The sequence below is a fragment of the Aptenodytes forsteri genome, unplaced genomic scaffold (genome assembly GCF_000699145.1).
Source record: "Aptenodytes forsteri isolate BGI_AS27 unplaced genomic scaffold, ASM69914v1 Scaffold88, whole genome shotgun sequence".
Classification (NCBI taxonomy): Eukaryota; Metazoa; Chordata; class Aves; order Sphenisciformes; family Spheniscidae; genus Aptenodytes; species Aptenodytes forsteri.
This window is the reverse complement of record NW_008795948.1, coordinates 4,443,068-4,462,639: the sequence shown is the minus strand read 5'-3', so window position 1 is coordinate 4,462,639 and position 19,572 is coordinate 4,443,068. Positions and strand designations below refer to the sequence as shown.

General features: G+C 38.7%; 1 protein-coding gene across 2 annotated transcripts in view; it reads right to left on the bottom strand.

The window, feature by feature from the left end:
- Window positions 1–945: 945 nt before the first annotated feature.
- The window catches only part of FAM53A (family with sequence similarity 53 member A), a 50,232-nt gene continuing 31,605 nt past the window's right edge, over window positions 946–19,572 (bottom strand). For both annotated transcript variants that reach the window (XM_019473688.1, XM_019473689.1), the window contains exon 4: window positions 946–2,134. In XM_019473688.1, coding sequence (XP_019329233.1) covers window positions 1,811–2,134 — 324 coding nt within the window. In that variant the 3' untranslated portion in view covers window positions 946–1,810. The remainder of the gene's footprint in view (window positions 2,135–19,572) is intronic.

Genomic DNA, 19,572 nt, shown 5'->3' with positions numbered 1-19,572 from the left:
TGTGCATGTGTATGCCACCATCTGTGTGCTCTGTGCTACACCAGAGCAAATACCTGTGGGGTGAGATGCAGAGAGTTAACAGGAGCTTTGGAAGGAACTGAAGTCTTTGCTCCAACAGCAACTCCTTTATTTACTCATCTAGAAAAAGGAGAATGATTTTTGTCGACAGTGAGCAGCTTCACTTTCTCCCATACAATATATATTAACTATCAAGAACCCAACAAGTCTTTTCAGTGTTCTTGCACCTTACTACGCACATCTATCAGTATCACAGATCATTGCCACTCGTAGTTGTATATGCAGTAGGAGTCATAAAAGCAAGAAAAGAGTTGAGAGCTTCTTACTGGCTACCCAAACTTTTAAAATTTTGTATAGATAGAGTTATGTAAGCTGGTTCAGTAATTAAAGGCCAGCTCTCTTTATGATCAAAGGCTGACCCTAATCACAAGGCTGGAGCCTGTGTCATACCTTGCCACAGCCTTTGTCATATGCCTCAAGATACTTATTTCTTATTTTAATCACATTCCATTAGCTGACTTAATATGTTGCTGTATTTTGGATTTATGGCACAAGTTACAGTAGGAGTTGGCTCATTTAAGCTTCCCCATTTCTATCCAATTTAAAACCATTTTGAGATTAATTTCCCCCTTGTTCAGGAAAATCCTTTTTGTAGCTGAACTAAAAAATAGGTATGCGTTGCAATAGTCTGCAGTGAATACAACATTACATTTGAGACGATTACAGCGTATGTACTCACTGAGACACACTTTTGGGATCCAGCATGAGTTATTCTCCAGCTCCCCAGGCTAACTTGACTTCACTTTCTTTTCAGATGACCAGAAATCTGCCCTCCCCCTCCACCCAATTCTGCACATAAGTACCATATTACAGAATCTGCCACAGACTACACATTTTCCACTAGTAAAATTCATAAGCAGACACAAGTGCAAAGCAAAATGTCATTTTATTTAATTCAAGGACTATTTTCCTTCTAGTATTGCTGAAGGGATCACCTCCTGGGGAACTGATCATTACAAAGTCCCTGTCTAAAAGTTCAAGTGCTCCTGTTGTACATTCTTTTGAACCACAGAAAACATAATGACCAAGTAGGTGGGCAGCTACTTGCAGTTTTATCCCACCTAAATTAGCATTGCTTCAGGCTAGAAAACAATTCAAGTAGTAAAATCATGGAAAATGTTAACCTTTAAGGTCACTACCATATTTTGATCAAAAAGTCCTGAATGTATGAAAAGAACATTTGTACATGTTATGAAGGTTTGTTTTTAACCAGACACTGTCGAAGATGGCAGTTAAGTATTTTGGACCAGTTGTCAACCAGATACTGAAGAAGTTCTATCTGAAGGTTTATTACCAATTTTGTTATGCAATTCACTTTTCACATTAAGCTCTTTAACAAAAGCAACATATACCCGCACCAGAATCACTGTAGACAGATTTAGTTTTATAGAATGCCCTTCTGAAAATTCATTTCAAAATAGAGATGCTTTTTCTCCAGAACTGTAAAAGCCATAAAAATGCAAAATATCTGTTAGGAAATTTTTAATCAAAATTATTCCTTAATGTTCAAAATAACATTTAACCTCCTACTTTTTTGTTCTCATCCACATATTGATCAATAGACTAAACAGGTAACAATGGTTCACGTTTTTCCCCCACCTGAAACATTTCTTCTAACACAGGCCCAAGATAGGCAATACAGAGATTCAGGGACATGGATTATGCATGGCAAAGGTAATCCTCTAGCATTTTAATTTAGAACAACTCTGATTCTAGCACACAACTTGGAGTCTCAGTTGTTTTCAATCTGCTCTAGGTCCAAGTCCCCACAGTCTAGAGGAAAGATGCCTTCTTCGGTGCTCTCACAATCACTCGTGTCCTCATCGCTTTCACATACTGCAGCTGCTTTCTTATAATCCCTTGTTTTGAAGCTACCTTGGCATGACCCATGATGCCTTACTTCATCCAGCTGCTCTTTCATCGGACTGGAACCAGGGGTGATGATGTTCATAAGATCATTTGAGTCACATGGGGATGACACAATTGTCTTCATTTGTGTGTCATCATCATCATCTTCATAGTCAAGGGAGCAAAGACTTTTGGAATTTTTTAAAGTCTGCAATTAAAAAAAATACATGAATATGTTAACCGTGACTGTACAGGAGGAGCAGAATGAATTCCTTAAATTCTTGAATGGGTTGAGAGTACGTATTCAAAATCAGAGTGCCACATATGTGGAAAAAAGGAAAAGGAAGAACAGTATTTACTTACTATGCAATCTGGTTTTGCACAGATATTTTGCCCATGTAGATTCCCATTAGTGAGGAAAACTACCACTCCCCTTTTTTTATGCAGAAAGATTCAAAAACCTAGCTTTAGTCAACTAAATGAGGAACAACAGACGCCCAGTTTGATGTATTAGCTTTCTGGCAAATCCAGAGCATAGCATCTGGTAACATCAGCATTTAGGTCAGACAGCTGCACTGCAGCCTAGTCAACAATTAATTTCTCCAAGTTCCCAAGCGTGCAGACAACGAGCCCTCGGGCCTCACCTCAGAGACAGCAATGCAAATGGCACATCTGGGTAACCTCACAACAGGAGAAAACCAAGTTCTCTTGGAAGCATCTTAGTCCAGAGTCAGCTTCGTTTGTGTTATATTTGGGTACCATTTGAATAAGAGTTCAGGGATTTGAGAACTCAGTTTATGAAGAGTATATTAAAAACAGAGGGGCACTCACCTTTATTTAGACAAAGGAAAAAAAGAAAACCTCAGTAGATGTGCTGCCTCTGTGCCTCAGATAAAAGGAATAAAATGCCTAAGTTCCTCACGTAACTGTAAGGGATCCTTGACTAGCATCCAAAAGCATCATTTAAGGAAGACAGGGCTATATAGACAGCAGAAGTTAGATTTTTAATAAGTGAGAAACTTTAAATTCTGCCTCATACAAGCACTCAGTGAGAGGAGGGTGAGATAGTCAGGGCTCCTCTCAGAGGTGGTAAGAGCCAGGAGAATAAAGTTGTGGTGGCTTTCAATATCTTACTAGTTAAGTGACTCCAGTCTCACATACACATGGCAATTGTTTTATTACAAGTAGATCCACAGGGAACAAGACCGACTTTCACACCCATTTTCTGCTTCCTCCCCCAATTTGTCATTTCTTAAGTATTTTAGATTTGTTGACATATTCAGATGAAATCGGAACATTGCAACATTCCCATATACTATATTCCAGATGCTCTTCCAGAGCACTGGATAATCTTTCTATTTCACCACTGCACATCAGCAGCTTACCAAAATCTTTGGGTAGTTTTTAAACAAAACTTCAAATTCAGAAGAAATCTGAATTAGTAAGCCATGCCTGTATACAACTAGATGGAGAGGAGAGTGAGGAAAACTCACTGAGGTCAAGTGATTTGCCTGGCTCCTTAGGGCCAATGTTACATATGGAACATCTTGCAGACAAGCCCATTGCCACTCTGTAAGTTCATACAGTTCCTTGGACACCCCTACATCAAATCTACACAGAAAGTTTGAGGGAAAGCTCGCATAAAGATAAAGAGCAAAACACTTGAGTTTTGGAGTTCAATCACAGCACAACTAGGCTGAAGAGTGAACAGCAGCACTAGTATGGGACGATGGTTCACCATCATTGGTATCTCTCCATAGGTAAGACACCACAGCAGTATTCACCAGGCCTGCACCACATGAAAACACTTAGTGCGACACTCTTCACTACCGATCAGAGGTTTGTTATGCCTATATTGCACACAGCTCTTCTCTTGCTCAAACAACTTTCATATCTTGTAATATTCATTAGATGACTAGTTAACAAGTCATAGATTTCAGGCCAGAAGGATCTATAACGGATAATCTAGTTTGCTTGGACAGACACAAACAAGACCTCATTTAGGAGTTGATTTACACAACTCCAAGACCTGCATCCAAAGATCAACTTCCAGAAAAAACATGACTGTTGACCACAGTTCTGTCAGGAGGAATTCACCAAAGTCTGTTAGCTATGGTTAAAACCCACATCCAATTTTGCATGTGACTAGCATCAACAAAATTGATAATGTTGCATGATCAAAAAGCTTTCTATTTCCAAATTTCACTCCCCTATGAAAACAGTTTTGGTATAAAATACATTTCTGTTTTCAAAACATTTCTATATAGCTCACTTACAGCTTATTCAAGTACAAACATCTGAGCTCCTTTTTATGACTAAGAGGTGTGAATTTCTCTTATATTTACTTAAAAGCAAAACAGTATTTTTGAATTAGAAAGTGTTAAAGGATATTTTAATCCTAATTCTAACTCATTGCTTTGAAAAAGAACACATTTCCTGTTGTGTATCTCCATATAGGGGACAATATTTTCAGTTCTTTAAGTCTTATAGTAGGCACTGGGAAGGAAAGGGATCAAATAAAGGAAAGCCTTGAAAGTTCTGCTTTCAATGTTTTAGAAAGGAATTCCCAAGTCCCCCTTCAAAATATCTTTTATTCAATTTACTGCCAGAAATTAATCCAACCACACAGCTGTCTTTCTAGAAGGTTTGTGTACATAAATGGAAAATTGCCTGTTAGCTGTACTGTGCTGAAACCACTTGAATGGGAACTTTTAGCTGGTTTCAACACAACAGCAAGTGCATTCAACTGGTTCTTTGTTCACCCACTTGTCACAACCGCACCCGAACTAAAAATAGGTGGATTTATTATCTCGCAGCACAATCCCACTTCTTTCACAAAGCAAAAGGTAGAAATTGCAATGCATTCAAGCCCTCTAAACTGCAGCTTTACATGTTATACTGGTACAGTACCACACCTTTCAAGCACAATTGTGCTCAGTGGGGAGCCTGCGAGTACTTGCTCAATGGTCCTCATTTTATAAAGGATGCTGGACTAACAAGACAAAAGAGTCCACAGTTGGCAATGGATAGAACTCAATCAGCTAAAAGTATTCTTTTGTGTGATGGAAAAAAAAGAAAAAAGAAACTCAGTTTTAAAAGAAGTGAGGCGATAAAATGTCTGAATATTAAGAAAAAAAAAAAACTTTGTACTGAAAACAATGGCAGGGAAGGAAATAAAAGAAGTCTCTCTAGACCCTTGCCATACAAAGCAAACAAGAAAGGCCCAGAGTAGCTTGAAAGGAAGCTGATGTCTGTACTCTTCACTAAACCTCCAGTTCAGAAACCCATAATACATCACTTTCCAAATATAAAAAGCAATAAAAAGGTTGTTTTTGTTTTACTAACAAAACTAGAGCATTTGCTACAGTAGTCAAGGGAAAAAATAAGTCATTTATGTGCATGAAAACCTAGTGTATAATGGGAGCAGCAGTTCTCATGCTTCTTCCCCATGCCCCCATCACACACCAAGTCCACCCGTTTTCCCCCTTGGTTTTGAATGGGGGTGGAAGATACAGCTGCTCTGAAGAGGTGCAGCTGCAGCAGCTGGCACAGTGAGGAGCAGAAGAAGCCTGAAACCACCAAAAGCCCTAAGCCCACCCTACTGCTTCTCAGCTCTAGTCATCACAACATGATGACCATAGGCTTAGGAAGAGAGGGAATTAATCAGACTAATTAGACTAGTTATCTGGCTTGCTTTTTGTCCCATCCTGAGACTTTTGCCTATGACTGCACAACACAAGAGATGCTGCTTTAAGAGATACCAGCACACAGGGTTTCTTGACTGTTAAGGTCCCTACCAGGGATATGAAAGATGTGGGTGATGCAGTGGTCCTCATGATGAGGAGATCCTGGAGTATCAGCAACCAATCCAAGCATAAAACACTGAAGAGGCAACCCGAGCATGGAGCAACACATGGCTTTTTCTGTTGCTTCCCCCTACCTAGCCAGTCGATGGAGATAGGGAAGCAGCAACTTAGATGGGCTCCATTTCCCTTTGAGGGCTTCACAGGTCCTTATTTCACTTCCTGGACTTACATTTCCTATAGATTAGTCAGACTGGCTCAAAACCAAATGCCTTTACTGTTGGTAACTCATACTACACCTAAGTTTTAGATCAGAAGCACCACATACAGCATGCGTTCGTATCTCAGACACTAACCTATCCCCAAAGAGGTTACAGTTTAGCCTCAGCAATAATGAAGTCCAACCATGGTAGAAATTCATTACATGTTGAAGAGACTTCATTTGTTGAAGCTAAGAGGGAGACTTAAGGAAGGACTTTAAATTATAAGAACAAACCGTCACAAAAGACTGGTCCTAAGCAGCTCATTGAATCATGTTAAAACTACACATCCTACCACAAATAGATGCGAACAGTGTCCCTCCCTGTAAACTGAATTTTCACTTCATTCACCTAATTACTTGCATTAATATCATTGCCTGTGACAATTCAACTTGGAAACATGTACAGCATTTATTGTAAATCATTAGAAATCTCAGCTGGTTGTACACATTAAAAAAGATCCCATCCCAGTCCTAATCCCTGCATCTTCTACTATGTGTGAAGTGAAAAACAGTAAGAAAAATGCTGGGTTTATGTAACAAACTATTAACCTTTCTGTGGAGTAAAGCTCTTGACTTTTGACTCTGACTTTTCTGTCTTGAATAGCACTGAGCATTTTGTGAACACTTCAGTGTTCACAGATAACCTTAAGAAGCTTGCAGTTGAGAAGAAATACTGCTTCATCAGTATGAAGTAGTGCTGACAGGAGGAAAACAATATAGTATTCTTCATGTTATATGCTTGAGGCTTGCTAATACACTCTAAAAGGTAAAAAACAAAGTTAACTGGGAAAGAATTTCTCCCTGCTCAAGTGAGAAATCAAAGGTGGAAGTACATTAAGTTTTAAAATTAAAGTGTTTTAAAATTCAAATGTCTAAAAAAAACCACTTCAGGTCAAACACCATTGCAGATTTTTAAACTATGCATTTGAAATAAACCAAAGGAGAAGTCTTTTTTTTTTGTCTTGCATTGAGCTATAAACCAAGTAGTTAACAAACTTTTCTATTTATGTATTTTGTGGAAACAGAATCAAATCCCTAGAAAGTTCCTGACACCTTCATGGGCAAAACCTAATCTCTGATCAAATTCACTTTGGGAACCGAACATGCTGTTCACTTTTTGTAGTTCTGCAGTTATCCTTCATTTTCCTGGAAATTTGACATGTATTTTTATATTCAAAAATGCAATGCTTATTTCATCATTTATAACTAGGAAGCAGAAAAGAACATTGGATACTGGATATGAATGAGAAGGAGCAAACAACCTCTACCATTTTGTCATGTAATTAGACGCTGAACTGTAATAACCATTCCTGACATCGGAGATAAAGTTACTGCTGCAGTTCTTGTAGTCAAATAAGGTAAACCCTATTTGCAAAGCCAAAGACCTAGTTAAAAATCAATACAAACTGACACGCAGCAATATGGCTATGACTTGAAATGAAAGTTGTTCACACACGCAGCAATATGGTTATGACTTGAAATGAAAGTTGTTCACTACTTTGTCTCTGCTGTATCTTCAAAGGTTATTTTAATTTTTTAGATGTAGGTGCCCAGGAAAAGAGGTAAACTGACATCAACTCATTTCACATCAGATGCTAAACAGCATCATGAAGTAACAGGCTTTCATCTTCCACTAGCCAGACTGTTCTAGATTTAAGCACGCAGTTTTCTAGTGTAGTCTACCATGAAAGTTGATCTATTTATTGGCCTAGATTTTTATGCTTATATTCTAAATTGTGCCACAGTATCCTTATAAATTTTGTTTATGAGCTGTAAGAACTTGTGATTTAATTTGGCTTTTTATTTGGTGCTATTAGTTGAAAAAAAATACTATGGCTTAATGAAATAGAAACATTTAAGTGAAATGCTGAATTTGTCTAATTATACTCACATATACAAGAATACAAGGCTGTTCATCACGTGAGATAACTGACAGAAACCATTGGAATAGTTGAAGTCTACAAATGAGAAAAAACAAAACGCACAAAGACTGGGGGGATTGGGGGTCCAGTTCTCTGCCCGAGCACCACTGCAGTCCACACACGTCGGTCACCCACACTGGCAGGGAGATTTTGGGAACAGACTCATGCACTGCAGTCTTCAGACCTGTACAGCAGCCTGCTCACTTAGCTAGGAAACTTTGTAAGACGCAATTAAAATCATTGCTATCACACCAAATTCCAAATAGCCACGTGTGAAGTCACAGGCATGGCACATCCCAAACACAGCAGGGATTACAACCACCACGGATTAAGTTCAACCTGAACACTTGCTTCCCCCTTGCCCCAAAGTCAGACATAAAAATTATTCACGATAGGCACTCCACATATGAAATGAAATTTTACACGCAAACTAAATATCCTCTCCACATCTTTTCCTTGTAGTGGTTTGCAAAGATCTAAACAACTGAGGAAACCCACAGGCCCCCTCAGAGGTATTAGCTCACCCCACCATGTGCTTAGTGTGCACATGTGCTCAATTAAGTTCCAACACTAAGTAACATAAGAAACTAAGGAATTTCAGCAGATTAAAGAAAAGCTTGGCAGTCTAAAGGTGTTTCTCTAAACTGAATTTAAGTAGACAAAACACCACTACTGTTTTTTATTCATTCCTTCCTAAGTTAAATCTTGGTCAGACAGGGCAGTTTAGTACAGAGCTAACATACACTTACAGGAAACTCAGGTGCTGGGGTTTAGCAGCTTCCACAAGTCCAGGACCATTCATCACAGGGGTTAACTTTTGTTGTTCATTAAGACAAACTGGAAGCTAAGTGAGTTAATGCAGTACTTAATGCAATACTGTCAAGAATATGATTCAACACCAATACTAACATGAAGGGGGTGAACATACATGGCAATTTTCCCCTTATATAAAACCCAGGCCAACATGAAACGGCATTTTTAAAAGTTTACAGTATGGAATTTTAAATAAGATGTTGCATCTTACATTTTCTAGTTCAGTGTCTCTGTGAACTGCAACCTTTTACCTTTCCTGTTTCAGTAAGTATAAATCATGCAATCTTTTATTATGAGACTGTGGAATTACAATCTACAAACATCAGGCCTACCTATTTCACCTGGATGTAATTAAGTAAAAAAGTTTCAGCTATTCTTCATACCAGTCCAGCAAGCATTAGAAACCTACAGATGCTATGAATTATTCCATTAACTAAAACAGAAGAGGCTCATATAGTAGATTTAACTGTTCTGAACTGGCTGATAATCAATATAGTGTCAAACAAAGCAGAACATAATGACATTTGCTTTGTTCAGCTGAATAATACAGTACAAGACAGGGAGAAAGAAGATTAAGCAAACAAGACAACTACTAGATACAGCAGTAGTGTTCATCTGAAATGCACTGATGCATTAGAACAGAGGTTTCCTCAAAGGGAAAGAAGCACCACAGAGAAGCAACTCAAAAGGGCATCAAAATAGCAGGAACAGTGGCCAGAAGATGGGTCCTAGCTCTGCTCTTGCTTAGGTGGCGGCAGCTGCAGTCAGGGGTCTGCAGGTTTGCAGGACCAAAGCAATTGCTCTGCCTTAAGGGAAACAACTGTCTTTGCACACCTTCATCTAGTTATTTCCCTACTCCCTGTTTGACCCTAAGCATCTCTCTAATACGGATTTATCCACCTTACGGATAAACTGAAGAGCTGGGCAATGTGGAACTGGGCCTCTACTGTGCTTGAGCTGCACAAGATCAAGAGGCTTCAGTGTTGCAAATTCACATCAGCCAACTGCATTAATGAGTGATGGTGTGATGAACAAACAGCTGCACCATTTGTGTTCATACAGGGATGATGAACACATCTGGTTTTGTAGTAGAAGGGCACAGAGGGAAACAATGTAAGCACATGTTCTCTCCCAGCAGAAGTGATTCCTGTTTTGCCAGGGTTGTTCCATCTTTTCCAATTCAAGAACTTTTACCTTTCCTTTCAGAAAACAAACACAGGCTCTGGAAACAAGAAACAACGTGAAGTGCATATTGCCAGCTTCATTAATAATATGAAAAAGTTATTTTATAGAGACTTAGTTTAAATAATGTCTAATTCATACAGATTTTAGAAAGATGCACCTAGTTTTCTGCATTTCAAACTGTTCGGAAATAAGGAAGCACACTCCCATTATTAACATAAGCTACACACACATCCCTTCACATAGCCATATACTAACTACTTCACAGTTGCTCAAAATGTTGATATCCCTGAACAGTACAAGAAAACTGTTAAACAAAAATATGATTGCTTGCAGTATCATCTCTCAGTATTCCGCATTCAGGATCCAAAAAACAGAGAGACCATCCTGGGTAGCCGAAACCTTCTAATATATTATTCCTCTGACAGAGGAATTAACAGACTTGCATAGTACAATCAGCTCTGAAACAACATAAATAAAAAAGTTACCTCCAAACCCAGTAGTTTTACTAGATTTCTAGATTTCTAACTAGAAATTCATTCAAACAAGAGAAAAAGCTGTAGCTGTGCTTCCACAAAACTCCTAATAATCAGTCACATTCTGAAGTTCACTTTACCATGCCAAACTCTGTTCTCAAGTAACAGGGTTTAAGTTGACTGATTATGCACCAGTGTAACGCAGGACAGGATTTGACCCTTGTGGCTTCAAAACATGGCCATACTGGCTTCATTTCCTGCCATTTATGTGTCATCTATTTTTATAGAGAACTTCTATTCCTGAGCAGTTTAGCCAAGGTCTTATTCCTCCATGACTTTGCTGTGAGCTGCAAACAATTACTTTCCCAACTGAATCACATATGCACTGATTTTTGTAGAGTACACCCATGTACCAAGTGCTCTTAAAATTCTAGTGTGTTCATTTTTTTTTTATCCTCAGGTCAAATATTAAGTTGATATGATGGGTCAAATTTATAAGAAATTAGAGAAGTAAACTCCAAATCCTGATTCTAAGGCTACCCTCATTAGTTACTGACAGATGTCAGCCTCACCTATATTATTGGGTTATGCTGGCACTCCATCATAACTAGCATTTTAAGGGATTCTATAATTGGGCCATAAAGTTCACTTCTGCCAGGGAAGGGGGATGGGAGAGAAAGGGAAACACGACCTCAGCTTGGAACAGTTCCCCCTTCTTCAGACCTATTTTCTACTACAGAAATACTTGTCCAAAACAAAGCCTTAAGATTTTGTTATACAAGTGCACACAGGCACGCATGGGTATATACACATGCAGACAAAGTACAAGTGCTGTTAGGAATCTCTTGCTCAACTTGATGCAAAAACCACAATTTAACAACAAATTCCTGTAGAAGCATTAATTCAAACTGTAGGTGGACTCTCGCCACTAATTATTTCCAGAGACAAGTTAAGTTGAACACAACACATTTGTTTAGAAAGAACAGAATTAGCACTGTTCACCTTCAATCTCTAATACATGTACTGCATTTTTCTAGTTTAGTATCTGATTTTGGACCATTCTGAACATTTCTGAAACTGGGTGGCTCAGGAAGTGCTCTTGACATCAAGTGGCAAGCCTGCTATAAATTTTTTCATACTGAGTCAACTTGCGCTAAAACTTCTGTTTGGTAGATACGATTTGGACAAGTTTGTTTATTGGTTCAAATACCAAAGCTGACAACACTTCACCAGTTGATGCTCAATATGTTTTTTTTAAAAAGTTAAGTCAGGAAACCACATATGTGGTCCTTTACCCTCCAGCTGCACTGAAAAACAGCGATACATGTTTTAAAATACATCATACCAAGTCAGAAGAGAAGCAAAGTATAAGAAACTTCTGGGTGAGGCAGAGTCAACATTCAAAATCCGAAAGCACTGTGGTAACACTAAAACTAAGCTCCACTTCTCACTGTATGGCCAACTTCAGTTTTCCTTTATTTTGTAATAAAAATCAGAGTCTGCATGAAAAAGCTATATATTCAAGTATTTTAAAATACATCATACCAAGTCAGAAGAGAAGCAAAGTATAAGAAACTTCTGGGTGAGGCAGAGTCAACATTCAAAATCCGAAAGCACTGTGGTAACACTAAAACTAAGCTCCACTTCTCACTGTATGGCCAACTTCAGTTTTCCTTTATTTTGTAATAAAAATCAGAGTCTGCATGAAAAAGCTATATATTCAAGTAGTACACACACTTTGTTTTAAAGAGTCAAAGTTGTTTATACTACCACAACTTGCAAGCTTCCTAGCATACCATAAAAGCCTTTTAAGTTTTAGTCACATGGTTACTATCAGAATGAAAACTGAAATCAGGAAACTCAGAAGTCTCATTTATCTAAAATTCAATTTCTGGTAATACTTAAGTTCTACTGCAGAAGCATGTGTCATCATCAGCATATAAAGAACTCAGTATTTTCAAGTATATGAACAGATCAGCTATTTGACTATCTGCAGCTAACCTTAACTCAAACAATCACCTCCCAGATCACTTATGCAGAAAATATCTGCTCATAACTGTACTCCATTAAATGTTGCTTCTAATAGCAACTTAAAAAACCCCACACGAACATCTCTTCAGTTTGTATGTACTTGAAAAAGAGCATGTAAACAAGTCAATATTTCCCATCCTAATGGAAGAACAAATTGACATCTTTAATTGGTGTAGATAAATTTAAATCAGTTTGTTTTCACATGCTTGAGACATCTGTTTTATTTTTATAGCACCTGTGCAGCAGTATATACATGCAGCAGGAACTGACCTCTGCAGTGCAAGACTAACAAAAGACAAAGTGACAGTTAAACTTAAAACTTTCCAAAATGGTTTTAATAAACCTCTCTGTAGAGAAAAACCTCAGGTGAATCAATTTGGTTCAGGTCTCTTTCAGAAGATGATGCATCAAGTCAGAAAATGACTGTCAAAAAGCAAGGGAAGTTTCACAACAGATAATATTCAGAGTATGGAAGGCCTAGTTTCAGAATGGAAAGAGTTCTTCCAACCTGGTACTATAAAGATGCACTAATCTGATTATCATGTTATTACAAGAATACTGAATATTAAGAGAACCCCCTCTCCCAAAACTACCCTAAGTTAAATGCAAAGAGGTATAACTAATAAGTTAAAAAATTAAATTGGGATTTCATTTTTTGCCAAGAGATCTGGAAAAAAGTTCCCATATCAATGATTAAACACTACTCAACTCTTCTGCTAGCCACCATCTCTTGCAATTTAGAGCAAGAAAAAAACCTAATCTCCTGCCACCTGCCAAAACCCAGATGGTAAAACCCAAGAAAAGCGCTCTCACCTCTCTTTAAACCCTCTGGTGCAGCTTAGGCACATTAACTGTAAGTACCCTATATATAACACTGAACCATAGCTCTTAACTCAATACTGTATTGTATTCCAAACAACATCACCAATAATTTTAGCATAATCCAATTTTATGACAGGCTAAGTAATAATTAAAAAAGAAAATATCCACAGCTGGCTGAAACCTGGCTTATGAGTTAATAGATGGCCCCTTTTCTCATAATGTCAAATGCAGCTGGTCTGGTACTCATTAGCTCTTTCAACAACGAATACTTACTTGTACATACAGGAACTTGCCAGAAAGGAAAAGCAAATCCGCAGCAGATATTAAGCTGCCTCCTCCTCTCATTAGCAGACTGCTTACAGAAAAGTACCATAAACATACAAAGCTAGTTTCAGGTCTGACAAAGCAACACAGTGCTGAACAGCTCTGAGGAGCTCCAGCTATTTGCAAGACATTTGTTACAGAATGCCATTTACAAAAGAAGGGGGGGAAACCTCTATCCTTAATGGGATTTCCTTTCCTTCACTATCCTCAAGGCTTATACTCCCTTGCTGTCAGAGCACAGGGAACCTCCAGCACAAGGGCTCACTTCATTAAATGCCATTTCAGGCCTAATTTCACATCGTGACCCACTCTGCTGATGCAAAGAAAGCAAAACGCCAGATGCTCTCTGCGCCTGCTACCTCAGCAGCGTTTCATTCACTACTCCAAAAAACTTCCAGGCATCCATTCAAAACCAAGTACCCCCAGCCTGGTCTGTCCTGTCACAGGACAAAGTGCTGGCTTGTCTTCAGCTCACTTTTGATGCTTGCCTATCATCTCCCAGCCCAGCCTACTCCTATCTCCTTTCCTTCTTCCCAAGCCTGCTGGAATTTGAACTTTAAATGGACGCCCTCCATGACAACAATAGATAAAAAAGGAGCCTTTGATTGTTCATGCGTTGTGGAAAAGAAAGGAGATTCATCCTGGCTGCAACCTAGCAGGAACTCATCAAGCACGGCTCCCCTTCCATTGCAATGGGATGCCTTAGCCTGTAGCTACTCATTCAAGCTCCCTGCATCTATGTTTCCATTCAAAGAGGATGAATTCTTCAGGTTTCCCCTGTCAAGGAATTAAATGTTGATCCTATGAATGAAGGGCAACACCAAGCTTGGAAAGCTGCCAAAAGGTTCTGTAACAGTCGGCAGTTTGGAGTTAATTCAATACTTATTGATATCTAGCAGGATTTATAGCTGCATTATTTATAAGCAAAAAAATCAGAGCCGTATTTAGACCTTGGTAATAAACTATTTTTAGCACCATCTGTTTTTCTAGTTTGTTCCCTCGCTTAGGCAAGAACATACTTTTACCCAGTTCCCTCTTCCTTGTCCCTTTAAAAGAATCCACAGAGCCTAAACCATGGCACAAGTAAGGATCATGCTGAATATTTATTGTGCAGCAATCCTCCTAATCATGTTTTGGAAATCAAAATTGCTGACTAAGGAGAGTCTTGGGCTGATGCAACAGTATATGTTGTCTCCAGTTACAAAACTGAAGAGATTTTTTTAATGCAAGGGGCAGTGTCTTTCACACAAAAGAAGGTTACTATCTGGAAAGAAACAACTGATCATCAACTGCATTAAGCCATCTGAAAAGTGTTCACAGTCCTGGCAGTGCTTTTCCAGGCAATAGCTGCCAAGTTTCACCCTCATTAAACCCACAGATATTTTGTCACAAGTACATTCAGCCAGGCCAGGCTGCTGTTACAGGGGGAGACACGAATCATAAGCAGCTGCTGCAGGCACCTTGCCTCTGCGAGATGAGGTGTTTCAGGCTGCAGCTGCCACCCAGTCAAAAGCTCCCCCAAACCCCAAATTACCTCTTCAAGCTTACATTTGTATTATGCTTTTAGTATGGGACACGACACTGGTGGCCTCTACAGCATGACAAGAAGGACAGAGTGAAGGGGTTGCCGGTTCCTTGAATTCCGAGGGAAGCAAGGCTTTGGGTACATGCATACTGATTAAGTTCTCAGAAACACACTTGATAGCAGCAATATAATTCATCTTATCCTTCTGACTCAAAGAAGTTTCCTTTTTATCCAAAATAGTAGCACAAATATTTGAAAGCTTTACTGATAACTGTGTCAGATTAAGAAACTTTACTTTAGAGCAAGGCAGAAAACTCATCTAAAACATGAGCTCATGGAGTTCTTACTGCTGATGCCCTTTGCAGAGAGTAAAGGTTGCAAGCTGATTTACTAGGGCTTGCGGCACAAGTCAAGCATTCCTGGGAAGAAGACATGCAGCAAAGAACAAGAATAAATCCCAGCATGTAGCACATAAGTCAAAATTAAAGTCTATAAATGCACAACAAACATACAGTCATTATAATGGGTTCCAACAAAGAGTCCTGAGGACTTTGAAACTTTCAAGCAGACAGTATTATGGATTAATATAACATTCATTTGGCACTGGTGTTATGTGACGATAATTTCGGAGTGTGAAGGAAATATAACAGCGCCCTAGCAGCCCTAATGCCCTAGCAGCCCTTGGGATGCTTCCTTCCACTTTACCACTTTTTTCAGTGGAGAAAACAAGGCACAGCACTTCTAACAGCAAGTACTGCCAGGTAGATGGAAGGGCTACTTGGCAGTGTGATACAGAGTCAGGCCATTCCCAGGATCAGAGCCAGGATGCTGAAGTCCGCTCCTGGTGAGAAGCATCTCCTTACACCCTAGCAGCAACCACTGTGCCCCATCTGCCAGACAAAGCTCAGTGGCTGCTACCAACTGAAGTGCTGAGTGGTCTGTCCCTCTCAAGGGGAAAAGCTCCAAATTTGTGCTACTTTGACAGGACACATTTCAAAGGACAGTCTGCCTCAACTGAGAGGAGTTCAATAAAAACCCTTCAAAGGAGAGAATCAAAGTCTGCAGTACTTTCAGTGGCCATATAAAGCACACGGACAAAAGCCAACATATACAGTAACTGCCGCAGTAAATTTAAGAGCTATTGCCAAGTATGTTTAAGAGCAAAAACTAAGCTTGCAACTTATAGTTCAATTCCCTAAGGCTGTTGCATAACCTGCAAATACATTACAACATGAGAACAAATTAATACTGGTGATTAACCAGGAATGTAATGGGAGGATCTGGAAGTCTTCAAAATGCAGCTGGTTGCAAGCATTGTACCAAAGCATCTAACTTTCACATGAGCAAGGATGCTCGCTTGTGTGCACTCAGTATTAGTCTTATATATAACCATGCACTTTTACACAGATTTGGAAGGTGTAACCTACCTTACTCCTTTTACAAAATTTATACCTTATTAGCTAGCACATATGCTTATTTAGTATGCTTATGCATTAAGACAAGACTATAGGGACACATGAATTACAGTCTCGGAAAGCAATTGGAGAAGATGATGGCAAAAAGAGCCAGGATAAGGCTTGTTAGGATCTGCCCATCCACCCTCCCCTTACACACCAGATGGCAATGGAAAGACGACAGTTATCTGTCCTCAAAAATCAGTGATCACAAAGAAAGGACTTTGTGATTAACTCTCAAGTCCATACCCATTTCAGAGATGGCTGGATGCCAGTGAAGGGAACTGTGGCAAGTCAGGAGAGTCTGTACAAACTCCATTTATACCCTAACCCACACAGTGATCTCCCCCCTCCACCCCAGTGCCTGGAAGGAGCCTAAGCAATTGTGATCCACAACTCCAACACTGAAACCCTCTCTCAGCCAATATTCTTACATAGAAAGCCTATGTTGATGTAATCTACATCTGGTTATAGCTGTATCAAATCATATATTGGCAAAAATCAGAAGACATTAGGAGATTTGCAATTTATCCTAGTTAAGTAGCTAATAATCTGTAAGTGAAGTCTATCTTCAACCCTTGATTTTAAAAATAATGCTCCAAAAGCATCAAGATAGTTTTAACTAAGAATGTGACTTAAAAAAAGGGTCATACAATAGAAGTATTTTTTAACCTCAATAAGCTTGTTACTGTTCAAAATGCTTAGTAGTGGTATTACTTCAGTCCTCATGATGATCATTATTCAGCAACATGCTTCCATTGCAAGGCCTCCAAAAGCAGAGCACAGGGGAAAAGGTACAGAAAAGCCTTTTTATATTTGTTTTTTTAATATCTAAATATATATTTTTATATATATGTGCTCTTTAAACAGCCACAAATCACTGTCTCCTGAACCTAGTTAGAATAAACATATCAAAACTAGCCTACAAGGTCACTTACATTAGGAGGAGTTAACACTGAACAAGTTAATTTGGAATGGTATCGCCCTTGATAAAATGCTTCTGCTAGGAACATGACATGTATGCAAACTTCCTTGACCATTTCAAGTAGTTCACCATTTTCTACAATTGCTGTATTTTCACAAGTGGCTTATGTCCACTACAAATGTTTGGAGGCCATTTAAACAAGTTTGTATCATACTTTATTCAAACGAAAGGTGGGATTCAAAGTCTTTAGCTGTTAAGAAGTGGATGCATACTTCAGGTATTGCAAGTATGCATTTACACAAGGATTCTTCCTACCCCCCCTTAAACAGTCAAGAATATGACATTCTTACTAGATCTAAATGTACCCTGAAGTTTAACTAAATTGCTTTTGAATCAGACTGCATCACTACAAGACAACAAAAACATTACACTTGGTATCCAGATACCCCGTTGGCTTGAAGAGTTCATTTATCTTAAAACAACTGAATTTTCTGCTGTCCACTCTTCCAGGGAGAGGACACCTCCTGCAGAGCTCAAACACCACAGTGAAGAGGTAAGCTAACCTGAATTTGGAACAGTTTTTTTTCCAGGGATAAGGTAGCAACCAAGTAGTTTGGATTTCTGTGAAGAATTTAATAGCTTCTCAAAAGATGGGGATCAATTAAGTTCTTTCCAGTATACTCAAGCCACTTAAGATCACTACTTAACTACCTAGGGTCTATGCTTTCTGCAGTTAAAGTAGCTTGGGCTCAGTAACAGAGAGGACAGAAAATTCTTACTTCTTCACATTGTTATTTGAACTCTCCCGGAGGTGTGTCCTCTCCCTAGGAGAGGGGACAGCAGCAGGAATTCAGTTTTTTTTAGAATACAAATAGCAGAAGATAGTATTTTTCAGAGTGTATATATTCTTTAGTTACAAATTTGAGGTGAGTCTAGAAGTTAAAACACACTCCACTGCTAAGTGGAGTTAAGTATTTCTGTATCTTATTAAATCCCATTAATCCATTCCTACTCACATGACTTGGTATGCAACACAAGTACAAAGTACTTAAATTTAACAAGCTTAAGAGCCATTTACCAACCCAACTGCACACTTGCATGCCCTGAAAACACACCCTCCTGTGCCAACTACATGAGTTTTACAAGATTAAAAAAGCAAAGTTTTTGCTCTGGGACATGCAGTTTTAACAAGCCTTGAATATTGAACTTAAAGTGATTTCTGGTTCTATAGTAACACACATGCAAGTTACAAGAGCTACCCTATCCAAATAATATTTTTAAATGCTTAACACAATGAACATTATGCATCGAGCACTTACAGTAGTACACAATCACTTTGAAATCTTTAAGTCCATATTTTGATTCAGGTAAGTATCCTTAAAACAAGTACGGTGAATAACATTCTCAAAAAACCCCTACCTAGACAAGCTATTATGCAAAAGTAAACTCTAATTAAAAGCTGAAAGGAGGGAAGGGAAAAAACCCACACATCAAGTTTACATTTTAAAGATTTAGAGCACATCAGAAGTCTCAGCCTCTGGATCAATTTTATTGTTGTGCACTAACAAAGAATTTCCAGTGAGGCTCTATGTTGACTATGCTTCAAGCACATCCGATTTCTGCCACTCTACGCACACACTATAGCAGTTACGAGTAACCTTGAAATTCTACAAAATAGGACATGACAGTTAAGCCACAAGGCACCTGTCATACACATAAGATCTTATTTAAGATCTTCCACACTACTTGTGATATGAAGTAGTGTTATGATGTACTTAATTATTTTTAACCTACTATTTCAATCTAAAAACCCTTACAACGTGCATCTTCTTAAAAGGACAAGTTTTAAACACACTAGCTGAGGTGGAGTTGCCCAGCATTAGTTGAAGTTCAGAAAAATTTTACTCCTGCTAGGCAATTTACACCACAGTAGTCTTGTTCAAATACTGCAAAGATTGCAAGGTTCTCCTGCTTCTTAACTGTTAACATGCATTAGTCTAGAAGACAGCCAAGGTGCATACTGATCAACATAAAACTGAACTGAAAGCTGAGACTGTTAAAATATAACCAGGCAAAGAAAAAAGCAGCTTCATACAGTATCAACAAC